Source organism: Geosmithia morbida (assembly GCF_012550715.1).
Source record: "Geosmithia morbida isolate 1262 chromosome Unknown scaffold_15, whole genome shotgun sequence".
In the NCBI taxonomy this organism is placed as follows: Eukaryota; Fungi; Ascomycota; class Sordariomycetes; order Hypocreales; family Bionectriaceae; genus Geosmithia; species Geosmithia morbida.
Genome location: NW_023336202.1, coordinates 340414 through 355336, shown reverse-complemented (window position 1 = coordinate 355336; position 14923 = coordinate 340414). Strand labels below are relative to the sequence as shown.

The following is a 14923-nucleotide window of genomic DNA, read 5'->3' as shown; positions in this document are numbered from 1 at the left end:
TACATTGTCGACACCAAGATAATTTTGCAAGGGCGATGTGGTGATTCGATAGAGGGGTAGTCGAAGGAGGAGCTGGTGGCGAGACAAGAAGCTTGGCGGTAGCGGAGGTCGGAGCACGATCGACTCTGGGACGCACGACGGATGGGCGGCAGTCTGACCTGAAGGGGAGGGGATACTCTGGCAGTAGCAGTAGCAGCAGTATCAAGCAGTGACGAGAGGCTGGCGAAGGATGTTTGTTGGGATCTGATCATCAAAGATTGACAGTAGAGAAGGAGGTGAAGAAAAAAAGGGTAGAGCGAATTCGTCGTATGACAATCGTGGAGTTACAGCCGTTTTCTTTTACCCTTTTTTTTTAAAAAAAAAATATTTTTATTTTAACCCTCTCGTTCTCTGGGGGGATTGCGGAGTTGGCTGTAATATTCTTAAATCTTACAACGAGTAAGGCCGGTGTGGCGGCAGTTGGCGCCTGCCATTACCTTGATATGATGATGGTCTGGGCTGAACAGCCTAAACTTGGAAGCGGCATGGGAGCCTGAGAGGCAAGGACTCCGCTGAGCCTCGAGGGAGTTGGCCGGAGGAACCTCTACCTATAGGCAACAGTGTTATAGGCTATTGCAGGTCTACGAATACAGGTACGAGTGCACAGGACATAGGGCGGGAAGGTCTACGAGCAGGGAAAGCCTAGGGAACGGAGGGGCATGGTTCAGGGCGCCTGTTTAAACCCAGTGCCCCTTCACACCACTGTACGTGCTCTCGTAGTCTCGTAACTGGCGGGGTTCGTCCCTGTGGAGGGAAGTCCGGGTCTGTAATTGCCAGGCTGTCAGCACAGGACCCCTACCCGGTGACTCGCGGGCCAGGAGGTCATAGTTCCCCATGTTATGACCATTCAAGCTAATACGACGTATTCGTATAGAATCCGACAGAATCTACGACTTACGACCCCAAGCACGGGGGTGACGACGAATTCCAGACGCTCGCTAAGAATTAACTACCATGTCTATGCTTAAACCGCATGAAACAAAGTGCATATTCCGAGGCAGCTCTACTCGTACGGATACTACGCTGTATTGATGACAATCACTCACACATGTACCGCCTACTCGTGAGTGCAGGATGACTACTCAAGTGCCTGGGTACGAGAAGTGGTCGTATGTGCGGTCAACATCTGCAACATCTGGCTGCCTACGTACGGTAATCCGCCTACCTCGTACAGCCCTCAACGAGCCAACAACTAGACTTGGCGTCAACGTGCAACACCTCATGCAGCCTCGCAATATTGCCAGAGAGATAAGCAGGGCAGAGGAAGCAGATTCGACAAGCCTGCCCTGGATGTATCCCGTATCAGGCCGCAGTCCGACTAACTGGCATTCTCCTAATACGATTCAGTCGGGGTAGATGCCGATATTGTTGATTGTATTCGCAGGTCAAGTGCGGGTAGGCATCCAGGAGCAGCCAGCTAATCATTACCATATACCACACCTCTAAAAAGAGTTAATCGTGCAAGGTAGCATCTAGGAGGTGATGGAGGCCCGTCACATTTCGGTGCCTGCATGATAACCTCATCATCCGAGGGAACTGCGTCATGACGACGGCGGCGGGAAGGGGAAGACCGTGACCATGCCATTGTCCCCATCCACCGTGGCCAAGTACGTCGCGTAGTACGGAAACAGACTGCCAGATACATCAGGAGCCGAGCACCTGGAGGCCTACCTAATCAACCAACCAGGTCGGATGACGGGGACGAGGCGTGATTTACATGATGTATTACCTCGTCCTTCGTCATCCAAGTAGAAAAGGTGGTGGGATCCACAGGAGAGACGAGGCACCCGCGCCGCCACACATATAAGCACCAGCCACATTTATCGGCCCAGATGTGGCTTGATCCAACTTCTCGGGACGCCTGACGGGGGAAATTTCCTTCACACGCGACTTTCTGGTTCTTGTCGGCGCAGACCCATCTACCCTCCTCTCCTCCCCCCCGTCAACTTCTCTTCCCCACGACGACGACAGCGACAGACCATTATGGCCTGCACTCGCCAAGGGGCCCGTATCGCTGGCCTTGTCCTGCCGAGACAGATACCCATCCGGGCGGCAGCCAATCCCTCAGCAGCAGCAGCAGCAGCAGCAGCAGCAGCAGCAGCAGCCAGGAGATTCGCCTCCAGCAAGGCTTCAGCCGTTACCGACAACGTCTTCTCAGACCTGGATTCCGCGTCGTCTCTGCAGACGTCAGAGCTGGACAGGTCTCGCATCGAGGCCTTCGATCCCAAGAAGAGGAGCACGCGCACCCAGCAACTCCCCGGAAACAGGTGACATACGAATCTGCACACAAGTCCACATTGGCAATACCCGATCGGTCAGCTAACAAAAGGGGGCTCTCTGCCGCGGCGATTGAAGATACCAGTACCACCCTCCCAAGTACAACCGCGGACCTCTGCACCCGGTGCAGTCCCCCCCCTCGTCGGACCCCACAGCGCGAGACTTCGTCCCGGGACCCTTCAACCACCCGAGGATAAGGCACACTCTCGAGAGCACCGTGGCGCCCGACCTGCTCACCCTGACGTACCACCACACCCCCCCCGGCACCGTCCGCTCGACGTCGGAGAAGGGCAACCTCCGTGAGTGGGACGGCTCCTCCCCCTACCACAAGAATCGTCCCAGGAGGGCGCCGCGAGGACCCGGGTCGGACCGCCTTCCCCTGCTGGAGCGCGACATCTCGCCCACCAACATCCCCGAGATCAAGGGCGTCAGCATCTCGGTCCACGCTCCCAAGGCCAGCGAGGACAAGGAGTGGCTGCACACGGCCCGCGCTGTCCTCCTCGCCATCACGGGACAGTATCCCAAGGTCAACCTGCTGCGCAGCAACGTCGTCCAGTTCAAGATCAAGAAGGGCGACGTCGGCGGCGCCCACGTTAACCTCGAGGGCAACGCCGCCTACGAGTTCCTCGACAAGCTCATCACCTTGGTCCTGCCCAAGATCAAGGAGTGGCCCGGTGTCAGGGCTACCAGCGGTGATGGTCACGGGAACCTCTCGCTCGGCCTGACTCCGGATGCCATGGCGTTTTTCCCCGAGCTCGAGTTCAACTATGCTGTATGTCTCTCTTCTTCTTCTTCTTCTTCTTCTTCCCTTTCCTTCGAGGGGAAGCAAAACTGCCACCCTTTGTGTGCACAGCAGCTGACCGGCCACACTTCAGGCCTACCCGTCCAAGATGATACCCGGTTGCTACATCAGCATCAAGACGACGGCTACGTCGGATCGTCAAGGCAGACTACTCATGAAGGCCCTGGGCATTCCGTTCTACGGGAAGGTCAAGGACTAAGCGTCTCTTGCCTCATACACTTTTGGCAAATGACCAGAAAAGGGGGAATGGAAGAGGTTGTTTAGACGGTCGACAGTGTCAGCCGCGTGTAAAGTAGATTACTGTAAACCTCCATTGTGACTAGATGTATTGTTGGGATATAATCATCAACATGAATCCGATTTTTAAACATGTAACCATCCATGTGTATAAAGATCTTGGCAACCACGTAACCGCATAACCACGACAAGAAAACAGAAAACGCAGAGAACCAATGTCGTACATCGTGCGCTACCTTTCAAGAACAGGACTCCTGATAACTCCGTTTTTTTCCCAGCCCAGTATACATCTCCATTTTTTGTTTTGTTTTGTCATGTCATTTTCCCCTTATCTCGACGTATCACTCGTATCATCTTTTCCCCCTCTTCTTTTTTTTTTTTCCGTTTAGGAGGAGAGGGGGGCGTCTTATGTAGACGCAGCCGTAGCAGTAGCAGTCTTGGCTTTTTCGCGGAGAGAGTTCATAATCTCATCCACGGCCTCCATGTTGCTGGCATCGACCTGGTCGGTGGCATGGCCGTTTGCCGTTAGCTCGGCGGCGCACAGGTCCAGGGCGGGCTGGTAGTTGCGGACGGCGGAGGAGAGGGCGTAGACGGCCTTGCGGCGGACGTCTTCGTGCTCCTGGTCGGAGGTGGCGATGCGGGCAAGCGGAGGGAGCCCCCCGACGGCGAGCAGCTTCTCCTGGGTGCGGGGGTTGTTCTGGACGGCGGTGCCGATGCACCAGGCGGCCATGCGGCGGACGTCGCGCTCCCGGTGGGTGAGCTGGTCCAGCAGAGGGGTCCAGAGACCCATGTTGGCCATGTTGTTGGCGTTGTCGAGGTTCTCGATCAGCTGCTCAAAGTTGTCAAAGGCGATGAGCTTGTCCTCCAGGCTGATACCCTCCTCCTCCGAGACGATGACCTCCATGGCTGCGCGCATCAGGTCGGCTTCCGAGGGACCGCCCATCAGCGCGCTCAGCACCTCGGGCGTCAGCTGCGATGGGGTCGAGGCGGCGGCGGCCGAGGCGGCGGGGTCTTTGCGCGTCGTATCAGAGTTTTCGATGCTCCATTTTAGGAGGTCGTTGAGCCTCTTGTCACCCATTTTTCTTCTTCTTGACTTGTCTTCTCTTCACTCTCTTTTCTTTCTCTCGCTACCTTTTTCTTCTCGTCCTTCTTTTGTTGCAATCTTCTTTTTATTTTATTTCCAGAGGGGGGCAGAAGTTCTTGGGGGTGTTCGTTGTGAGAAAGAGAAGCATATACCCGGATCATACCAGAACTGTTGTGACGTTTATCTGGATATCAACTCTTTTTAAGTATCATGTATCTTGATTTTTCTTTTTTCTACCAGCATTACCACAAAGTAAAATGTAGTCAGCGACGTCGCTCGCCCATTCTGGAAGCTTCATGAAGAGTGCTTTCCATATTGGGACTAGCGTTCCACACAAGTCACTATGTACAAATTGTGTCATGGAGGATTATTCGTTGAAGAATTTCACTGTAGAGATCCGTTGGTCTCATCTACTTTTTTTCTTCTTGATACAACGTCCGTCGAGCCTGTCGTTGAAAAGGTGATAGAGGAAACATACCAGTCGTATCTTGTTTCTTACGAAATTGCCACCGTTGGGGAGACAATCCCTCACTCTTTTTATTGATTTATTTACGGGACAGTCGGTTTAATATACCACTTTATCCTGCGAAACGACGCCAATTTGTGTTGCTGGCAGAAAATCCGTGCCCCACCCTTGGTGCCCCTCATCGCTGCTTTAACGCCTGTCCAACAGAGGGAGAGAGGGAGAGAGAGAGAGAGAGAGGTGGCGGCTCCTCCTCAGTGCTCATAGTTGGGCGCGAAAAAAAAAAAGAACAACAATAAAGGATAGGAAGGAGATGATCCAAGCCATGGATATTCGAGGAGAAAAAAAAAATAGTGAAATCGAGATAGGCAGTCTTAATTTCGCACTTCCCTCATACGACAAGTATCACTATCTAGTTTCTGCAAGGCGGCAGGGGCTTCCATGTTGCTCTTCCTTTCTGATGGAGGCGGTGACGGGGACTGGACGGTCCCATCCCCGACCTACCTACTCGTAGTGATATTACTACGAGACTTTTATATGTAGAGTATTATTATCTTGTTGGGGCACACTTCGCTTTGTCGGTACGTGTCAGTACGCCGTAAAACCATTTGTGAATGGCCATATCAGATCATGTAATCTGTAATCCGTAGCAATCATATTATCAGACAGTATGATGATTACCGCCTGCCAGTCTACAGTTGAAGCCGCCTCCTCGTAATATTAACCTCCCCAAGTATGCGAGAATGTGTGTGTGTCAGTCTGTACCTGTACCCGTACACACGACACGGCAGGAATGACTTGTCCTTTTTGAAGGGGGGGAAGGGGGGACCATTGTAATGCTGAGCCGTACGGTAAGCTATCTGACCGTGTCATGGTATGGGTATCTCTGCATAGCATCGAATCGATGACTCTCTCTCGCAGCAATCCGTTCTGCTCCGCCGATGCTGACGAATATGTCCGCCACGCAAGAGAGTTACTAAGGCCCAGGCTTCCTTCTGCTCCTTCCGAGGCGCCCTCTTTTCGAGGTGCTGCGCCATTCCGACAGAAGGCGGGGAGAGAGAAGGAGGGGGGGAAGCGACGGATAACCGTTAGTTCTTGCTCTGACTCTTACTCGTACATGGTCGTAGCGGCTACCGTAGCCAGAGATGGTGACGAAGCCAGATAGGCCAAGGCCTGGTTTGGGCCTGGGGGGGGGGATAGACATAGCGAGAGGCGACCAGTACGAGACCTGGAAGTAACGTACGGATACCCCGTACGAGTCTACAGGTCACCGCTCACCACCAACTGGGGCCTTCCCACGTCCCAGCCACCATTACCAGCCAATCATGACCGTCGAAGCGGCAACCAGACCACCCCCACCTCTCGAACTGGAACTGGCCACCTCAGCGTCAACGTTCTTCTTGGTGTGCCCTCCTACCTGCCCGTACTGATACTTGGTACTCATAGTGCTCCGTAGTGCTGATAACTTGTAGTGGTCGCAATAATACTGTAACGTATATTACTAGTAGTAGTTCATTATTCTGTGTGTTCTGTGCTGTGTGTGCCCTGTGTGCACAGCCCGTAGGTTATCCGCTAATAGATAATATGTTACAGCACCTCTCACCACCTGTAGACAACCCAGATGGTCATCTACAGGCTCCTTTGTCCCCCAAATGCCCGCAGATTTCTCGTGACATGGTGGGCCGCAAGCCCATGCCTTTCCCTCCTTTCCGCTAAACTGCCCCCCCCCCCTCCACATCTTCAGCTCGCCCAAGCCCAATCTTCCCCCCCCCGTCTCCATCCCATCTCCTTCCTACCTTTTGAACTTCGACGCTTCCACTCTCGTCGACGAACCACTCGCTGTATCCAGCTCAGACGACATCTGCTTTCTTCGGGGCCCATTGACATTTGTCGTGTCTCTTTCTTCTTCGTAAAACTTCTTTTTAAACCTCTCATTTTCTAATCCACAGCCATGGAGGGTACGTTCGCCGCAGAAGCATCTAGCTTTCTCCCCCCCCCCCTCCTCTCCCCCCCCTTATCGCGCCGAGAGGCCATGAGCGATTCGAACCATCACGAACTGCACGACGAGAGAACTCTTGCTGACCCGCCACGAATCTACAGAGGAAGTCGCCGCCCTCGTCATCGACAATGGGTAAGCCGTTTTCCCCCAGAGGCATTCGTCTCACCGACATCGTCGTCACCGCCACCCCTCTCTTCCCCCCAAAACTTTAGTTGAGCAGGCTGGCGCACGAGCTTGCATCAAATAGCCACGAGAGCAGAGGCCAGCCAGCTCCTCCGGCAACAGGAATGGGCGCTATCGCCTTTGGGGAGAGAATCAGACGATGGAGCTAACGCGTTGATAGTTCGGGTATGTGCAAGGCCGGTTTCGCCGGTGACGATGCTCCCCGAGCGGTTTTCCGTGAGTACAGAACCCCCACATACCCCCTGAAACTTTCTCTCCTCGATCGATCCTGGCGAGTCCGGACAGCGAGTCGTCTCCAAAACATCAATAGAGCTGGAGCTGACGTTCTGCGACAGCTTCCATTGTCGGTCGCCCCCGTCACCATGGGTAAGTCATGAATTTTTCTTGTCGCTGACAGCCACCGGCTGCTGGCTGTCGACCTAGATGGGACCGAAATCTCACAAACCCCCCCCCTTCCTCTCCCTCCCATAAACTGTGTCAGCAACGGTGCTGACGGTTCGACGATAGTATCATGATCGGTATGGGTCAGAAGGACTCCTACGTCGGCGATGAGGCTCAGTCCAAGCGTGGTATCCTGACTCTCCGCTACCCCATCGAGCACGGTGTCGTGACCAACTGGGACGACATGGAGAAGATCTGGCACCACACCTTCTACAACGAGCTCCGTGTCGCTCCCGAGGAGCACCCCGTTCTCCTTACTGAGGCTCCCATCAACCCCAAGTCCAACCGTGAGAAGATGACCCAGATTGTCTTCGAGACCTTCAACGCCCCCGCCTTCTACGTCTCCATCCAGGCCGTCCTGTCTCTGTACGCCTCTGGTCGTACCACGGGTATCGTCCTCGACTCCGGTGATGGTGTCACCCACGTTGTCCCCATCTACGAGGGTTTCGCTCTCCCCCACGCTATCGCCCGTGTCGACATGGCTGGTCGTGACCTTACCGACTACCTCATGAAGATCCTGGCCGAGCGCGGCTACACCTTCTCCACCACTGCCGAGCGTGAAATCGTCCGTGACATCAAGGAGAAGCTCTGCTACGTCGCCCTTGACTTCGAGCAGGAGATCCAGACTGCCGCCCAGTCCTCCAGCCTCGAGAAGTCGTACGAGCTCCCCGACGGTCAGGTCATCACCATTGGCAACGAGCGCTTCCGTGCTCCTGAGGCTCTCTTCCAGCCTTCGGTCCTTGGTCTTGAGAGCGGTGGTATCCACGTCACCACTTTCAACTCCATCATGAAGTGCGACGTTGATGTCCGCAAGGACCTCTACGGCAACATTGTCATGGTAAGTTGAGAGGAGAGGAGTTGATATGCGTATATATATATATATATATATATATATATATATATATATATATATATATATATATATATATTTGTAGTGCGGAAGGGAAAGAGATTTGCTAACAAATTCAATAGTCTGGTGGTACCACCATGTACCCCGGTCTCTCCGACCGTATGCAGAAGGAGATCACTGCTCTTGCTCCTTCCTCTATGAAGGTCAAGATCATTGCCCCCCCCGAGCGCAAGTACTCCGTCTGGATCGGTGGTTCCATTCTCGCCTCCCTGTCCACCTTCCAGCAGATGTGGATCTCCAAGCAGGAGTACGACGAGAGTGGTCCCTCCATCGTCCACCGCAAGTGCTTCTAAGGTAATTTGTCTCCCTACGCGTTGTGTTGTGCCGTGTATACGTATCCTCTCCTCTGTCCCGGCCCCATACTGACTGATACGCGAACAGCAACAACAAACGGACAAGAGCCAATCCTGGCGCCTTGAAGCATCCCGACATCGGACCAAGGCCAGGGCTCTGGCGTCGGATGCGACGTCTGCTTGGCTGCGCGCGCTTCCCAATCGAGTGTCTGATTTACGAAAAGTTGTTGGTAACATGGTCAGGGGGCGGGTGCTGGCTCTACTAAAAAGGAGATGTGACGGCTGCCTGTGTGTGTTGTAGTCGGAATGCGTTTGGTATGCGAGCGCCCAGGGAATAGAAGCCGGAGGTTGATTATACAATTACTTTTGCCTTGTTTCACTCCCCAAGACGTTGCCATGAAGGTGTTGGTTGTAGGCGTGACTGTGTGCAGCTGGCGGAAGTGCATGCTTGTTTTGTTGTAGATACTAGTGGCTACGTTGCACTGTGATGTTGTATTTTCGTCCTGGACGTATTGTCCCTGACGGCATCTACGAATGGTTGGCGATGCATATCTTGTCGGGGCACAGCATCAAGGTGCTTATGTCGGCGTGGTTGTTTCTTTTGAGACGCCAACTCCGAACCACGACTCTCACCCTCTTGTGCTTGTCCCTGTCTGTGCAGCGCCTGCTGCTCCCCTACTTTCTGTAGATGGTTTTTTCCCTTGCTGCTGCTGCTGCTGCTGCTGCTGATCTCGTCCTCCCTGTTCCTGTTCATGCTCTTGCTCTTGCTCTTGCTCTTGCTCTTGCCCACCGTTCAATTTCCTATACTTGCGACGCTTCTTCTTATCAGCGCTGGCGATCCTCTTGCCCCTGATCCTGCCAACGATGGCCTCGCGGCTCTGGAGGCCGTTGCGAAGCTCGTCGACCTTTTGGGCCAGCAGCTCCCTGGCGTGTTTCCTATTCTGGGATCTCGACCTGGTGGCCTGGGACTTGACGACTATTCCTGTAGGTGTATGTCGTAGTTGGACGGCGGAGTTTGTTTTATTCTGGTTGGTTTGGTGTCAGATGTGTTGTCACGTGTGTTTAAGAGAGGTAAGTAGAGAGAGGGGAAGGAGATGTGTGTATATGTATAAAGATAGAAAAAGAAGAAGAAAAAGACAGGACAGAAACAAAAAAAAGACGAAGGAAGAAAAAAGCACATACAATCTTTTGTCCACCTGGTCCGCTACCTTTGAGATAGGATTCTTCAATCTCGGAATCTGGAGGAGGTTTGGGACGTGGTGGGAATCTGACGGATAACAAGGTGGGCGTTGTACATAGGGGGCGATGGAGGGACCGAGGTTGGAATCGAAAGAATCTTTGTGGTAAGAGGCGTAGCATTGCGATGAGTGTGCGTTGTGTGTGTGCGTGTGTATTTTCGTATCCCGTGCCTTTCTTTCTCTTCCCCCTCTCTCTCTCTCTCTTCTCCTTTCTTTCTGTATTGTCAAGGTGTATTATTTGAATGAGAATCGATTTCCTTCCCATGGTAGTTTTCCCAATGACGCATAGGAACGGGAATGGGTTGTGCCGGCTCCCGAAACCGAGAAATAGAAATAAAAATAAAATAATAAATCAATAAACTACCCCATGTGCCAGTACCAGGGGACCGTTTATGCTTTAGGGGGAGCCGTAACGCTGACCTTGACCCTATTCTTCTTTCTTCTCTTCTCTTCTCCCCCCCCTTCCCTTCCATCACAACCTCCCCTTCTACTCCTTATGTTCTTCTGCCTTTCGACACGACACGACGACGCGTTACCGATTGATATCCTTAATATAATCCTCCCCCTTCCCTCCCCTCCTTCCCGACTATAATCCTACCTCACGGCTTTCCTTTTTTCGAATAACAAACAAAAAGGAGAAGAAAGAAAGAAGGGAGAAAAAAACGATGTCTATCTTCGCCTCTCTTCGGAAATGGCTTCAGAGGAAGCAGTACCACTTTGAGCTCAGCCTGAGCATCTACATGATGACTCCGGGGGAGAAGTTTACTTTTTGTATGTCCGGATTGCAGCCCCCTTTGTTATTTTCTTTATTCTATTTTACGTGTTTGAAGACTTTTTTTTTTAAAAAAAAAAAAAGGATATTCAGAATTCCTTCTTAAAAAAAGGGGGGAGAAAGAACAAGGAAGAAGGGAAAGAAGAAGAAAAAAAGAACGAGAAGACGAGAATTTTTTTTACCGAAGAAAATACAGGAATTACGAAAACTAACTTGACCTGACCTTGACACAGACAGCATCTTCTTCCTCCTCGCTAGCCTGACCTTCATCGCCACAATCCTCTACCTCCCCCACCACATCTCCTTCCTCCTGGGCCGCGCGTGGTACTACATCAACGGGGAGAACATAGACATGGCAGACGTCGTCAAGGACATATCCGCGGGCGCGCTGCACGAGACCCAGGCGACCGTCGCAGCCGAAGCTGTCGCCGAAGCTGCCCAGACTGTTGTGCGGGAGTTGTAGGCGGAGCACACACTTTTTGCGTGGTACAGCATACATACACGACGACGACAACAACAACAACAACAACAACGAGACGACGCTGCAAGACATTTTCTCCGTGTACATATATATTTTCTTCTTCTTCTATTATTCTGGGGGTCCCGTCAATCTTTGGACTTGCGTTTCTCCATCACTTGCTCTGGGAATGGCGTTACAATCCCTGTATCCTCTCTCCCAAACGACGGCTACGACGAAATAGCGTGATACACACAATGTAATAAATAATATATACATATATATATACATGTTTCTTCTTTTGTTTGTTCACTTCTTTATTCTCTCAATGCATTACTTCCTAGGTACATTGAGAAAGATACTCGTCGTCAAACGACAGTAACCTGAGAGAACTATCCTCCCCAGCAACGGCCAACTCGTACACTCCCGGTCCGTCAGCCTTTTTCCTCGGCCTCCACGACAGCTGCAATACAGCCTTGGGGAGATTGAGTCTACTCAATGTCAGTAAGATATTATACGATACGGTCGAAAAAAGAGGGGGGGTAGAAAGAAAAGAATGGGGGGGAAACAAGAAGAGAACCTACTCATCTGTAAAAGGCAGTGACGTCACGACAGAGTGAGAATCACCATCGACAGTGTGTATCCTGACCTGGCCGCTCTCGGAGCCTACGGCAAGCACGTACTTGCCGTCTACGTCCCAGGGCAGGAAGTCGACGGCCGTGACGGGTCCCGTAGCAGAAATCGAGCTGGTCTGTGAAAAGTTCAACTTCTTCGCCTCCTCACCATCGGCTCCTGCTTCGGCCGCTGCCGCCGCCCATATCCTGACCTGCTTGTCTCGTCCGGCCGTGGCGAAGAGGGGGCTCTTGCCGGCCGGGGTGGGAGCCCAGGCGGCGTCGAGGATCATGCGCGAGTGGCCCTTTGGATTCGACTGGGCGAGCGCATAGCTGGGCGGGGCGTCGACCTCGGCGGCGGAGGGATCCCGCTGCTGGCGGGAGAAGACGGCCCACTGCCTGTCGCGGCCGACGCTGAGGAGGTGGGAGTCGTCGGGGGAGAAGCGCAGGCGGGTGGCGGTGAGGGAGTGGGCCGACAGCGGCGGGGAGAGCTCGGTCCAGCGACGAGTCTCGAAGAGCCGTATGACGGCGTGGTTGGCGGAGCTGGCGCGGCAGGCGCTGGCGATGAGGCGGCCGTCGTGGCTGGCGGCCAGGCAGGACACCTCGTAGCCGTGGCCGTAAAGCTTCTCGGTCTCGGGCCAGAGGGTGTGGCGCGACAGCGTCTCCTCGTAGGGCGGGTGGTCGATGTCGAGGTGGGAGCGCCTGACGACCGAGGCCGGGTCGACGGCTTCGCGGTCGCGGTCGTCGACGGCCTCGATCTCGTCGTCGTCGTCGGCCACGGCGTCGATGGCCTTGTTGGACAGCCCCAGAACGGGCATGTTGGCCGCGTCGGGCATGGCGCTCACGTCCCCGTCCGTGCCCGCGCTCACGCCCGCCAGCCGCTCCAGCATGGACGCCACGGCCTTGGGCTCCCCGAAGACGCGCATCAGCTTCTCGTCCGCGCCCGAGACGAACTGCGACGATGCGCCGTGGTTGCTGCCGCCTCCGCCGCCGCCGCCGCCGATGGTGTCGATGCAGTTTATGTCGTAGCCGTGGATCTGCGGGCGCGACATCTCGTGCCACGTTCCCCTCCCCGCGCCGGCGCTCCACGTCGTGTGCAGCCGCGTGGTCTGGTCCAGGCTCGTGGAGAGGAGGTACTCGCCCTGGGCTGACCAGGCGACGGCCGTCACGGCCCGCGTGTGACCCGAGACGGCAACGCACGGCCTCCAGGCGTCCTCGGCCGCGTCGTGCCGCCACCTCCTCCAGCTGCCGGTGCGCCCCAGACAGGCCACCGACCGGCCGTCGGGCGACCACAGCCCGGTCCAGAAGCCGCCGGTGCTGCCCGTCGCCGTCGTCGCGCCCTTCTCCCTACTTATCTCGCCCAGGCGCACCGTGCTCACCCAGATGCCCGAGTCGGCGTCGGCCTCCCATATGGCGAGAGAGTTGTCCGCCGAGGTGGATAGGAGGCGGAGCGTGCCGCCGCCCCCCTTGGTGATGGACTCGTCATCGTCGTGGCAGTACCACCGAGCACTGTAGATCCAGTCCTCGTGGCCGAGGAGGAGGGCCTCGAAGGTGACGGAGAAGTCCCGGCCGGCCGGCCGCAGCCTGTGCGCCTTGTTGGACGGCGACCTGCCCGGGAGGTACGCCCCGCTCAGGGGGTCTGCGCCCTCGGCCGCGCGCGCGGGGAGCTCGGCGCCCTCGCGCACGCGCCAGATGCGGATGTACTTGTCCTGGCTGGCGGACGCGAGGAGCAGGTCCGACGCCGGGTCGCGGGGCGACTCGCGCGTGAAGCTGAGGGACCGGATCCAGCTCTCATGTCCCGACAGGCGCGCCTGCACGGAGAAGCGGATGCTGCTTCGGTCGTCGCCGTGGCCGTCACGGTCGGCTCCGACATGGGCCGTGAGGATCTGGATAGTGTCCTTGGTGCCCCCCGCAGCCAGAACGAGCACGTCGCCGTCCCGGTCCAGCGGGCTGAGGGCCAGGGACAGGGGGAAGAGCTTCGGCACGGTCTGGATGGACTGCACCGCGCGCAGCTCGTCGCCGGCGAACTCCCACACCTTGATGGTGGCGTCGGCGGCGCCGGTGACGAGGAGCCATCGCGGCCGAGGGGAATGCGCCGGGGAGGTGAGTCTCAGGCTGGCCAGGCAGTTGACGGCGCCGGCGTGGGCGTCGTCGCTCCCCGCGGCGGCCGTCTGGACGACGGTGAAGTTCTGCGATCTTACCGGGGCCTTCCACACGACCAGGGTCTTGTCATCTCCCCCGGTGACCAGGTAGGTCGACTCGTCGCCGTCCGCGGCTGGCAGGAACTGGACGGCCCTGACGATGTCTGTGTGGGCGCTCAGGAGCTTTGTGACGCCTCTGGGGGGGTCGGCCTATATTATGAGAGAAGGATCAGACATTGTTTCTTCCTTCTTCTTTTCCTCTCTCTTCTTCAGGTTCCCCCCCCCCCCTCCCCCTTGTCTTCTTCTCCTTTCCTCTCTCTTCTTCTCCCTTCCCTGCTGTTCTCTGTCAACGATGATGGCGGCTGTCGAACTCACCGTCGGCTCCCACAAGGCAACGTTGGAGTCTGCGCCAAAAGCAACGAGACCGTCTCTATGCCAGTCTGCGACGGCGGTCTGTCTGTTTGCCCCGGTGGAGAGGTACTCGGTCGAGACGGGCATGACTGCGGGTCGGTGACCAGCAAGTACACGTATCGTAGAAGATGACGGATACAGTATACGACTATATGGTATCACTGGGGAGGCAGCTGAGAGTCCGTCTGTCCCTCGGGTTGAAGTTGAAAACTACATATATGTATTCTGTGGATGCTGATTGGCTGTCTCCGCCTTGAGGGTACGACATTTTCCATGATTATGTCATGCAATTTTTGTAGCCTTTGATCAGATCAGCTTTCATTGCGCTTCGTTTTTTTTTAAAAAAAAAAAAATCCTATATATATTTATAATAATAAATATAATGACAATAATAATCGAAACACCATCCTTGAGAAAACGATGTTCAAAAATTCCAAAATTTACACATGATGGAAAAAAAAGAAAAAAAAGAGAGAGAGAGAGAGAGAGTGTGTGTGTGTGTGTGAATAAGGCGTCTCGGCGGGGTTCAACTCTTTTTTTTTCTTCTTTTTTTCCCCCTTCTTCA

General features: G+C 54.8%; 6 protein-coding genes across 6 annotated transcripts; 3 read left to right on the top strand and 3 right to left on the bottom strand.

Annotated features, from left to right (window-relative positions):
* Positions 1–2022: 2022 nt before the first annotated feature.
* Positions 2023–3317, top strand: GMORB2_2960 (large subunit ribosomal protein L5; the record flags this gene model as incomplete). The annotated part of the gene is made up of 3 exons (XM_035464936.1): positions 2023–2306; positions 2395–3088; positions 3192–3317. The coding sequence occupies 3 exons, from the start codon at positions 2023–2025 to the stop codon at positions 3315–3317; spliced, it is 1104 nt and encodes a 367-aa protein (XP_035319174.1).
* A 444-nt stretch (positions 3318–3761) lies between these two features.
* On the bottom strand, positions 3762–4433 carry GMORB2_2959 (hsp70-interacting protein; the record flags this gene model as incomplete). The annotated part of the gene is made up of 1 exon (XM_035464935.1): positions 3762–4433. The coding sequence occupies one exon, from the start codon at positions 4431–4433 to the stop codon at positions 3762–3764; it is 672 nt and encodes a 223-aa protein (XP_035319173.1).
* A 2420-nt stretch (positions 4434–6853) lies between these two features.
* Positions 6854–8728, top strand: GMORB2_2958 (actin; the record flags this gene model as incomplete). Its single annotated transcript, XM_035464934.1, has 6 exons — positions 6854–6860; positions 7003–7033; positions 7245–7300; positions 7420–7450; positions 7592–8363; positions 8498–8728. The coding sequence occupies 6 exons, from the start codon at positions 6854–6856 to the stop codon at positions 8726–8728; spliced, it is 1128 nt and encodes a 375-aa protein (XP_035319172.1).
* Positions 8729–9357: 629 nt separating this feature from the next.
* On the bottom strand, positions 9358–10087 carry GMORB2_2957 (Protein chain release factor A; the record flags this gene model as incomplete). Its single annotated transcript, XM_035464933.1, has 2 exons — positions 9358–9753; positions 9911–10087. The coding sequence occupies 2 exons, from the start codon at positions 10085–10087 to the stop codon at positions 9358–9360; spliced, it is 573 nt and encodes a 190-aa protein (XP_035319171.1).
* A 544-nt stretch (positions 10088–10631) lies between these two features.
* Positions 10632–11201, top strand: GMORB2_2956 (Protein of unknown function (DUF3317); the record flags this gene model as incomplete). Its single annotated transcript, XM_035464932.1, has 2 exons — positions 10632–10737; positions 10972–11201. The coding sequence occupies 2 exons, from the start codon at positions 10632–10634 to the stop codon at positions 11199–11201; spliced, it is 336 nt and encodes a 111-aa protein (XP_035319170.1).
* Positions 11202–11775: 574 nt separating this feature from the next.
* On the bottom strand, positions 11776–14445 carry GMORB2_2955 (elongator complex protein 2; the record flags this gene model as incomplete). Its single annotated transcript, XM_035464931.1, has 2 exons — positions 11776–14157; positions 14323–14445. The coding sequence occupies 2 exons, from the start codon at positions 14443–14445 to the stop codon at positions 11776–11778; spliced, it is 2505 nt and encodes an 834-aa protein (XP_035319169.1).
* Between the last annotated feature and the right edge of the window lie 478 nt (positions 14446–14923).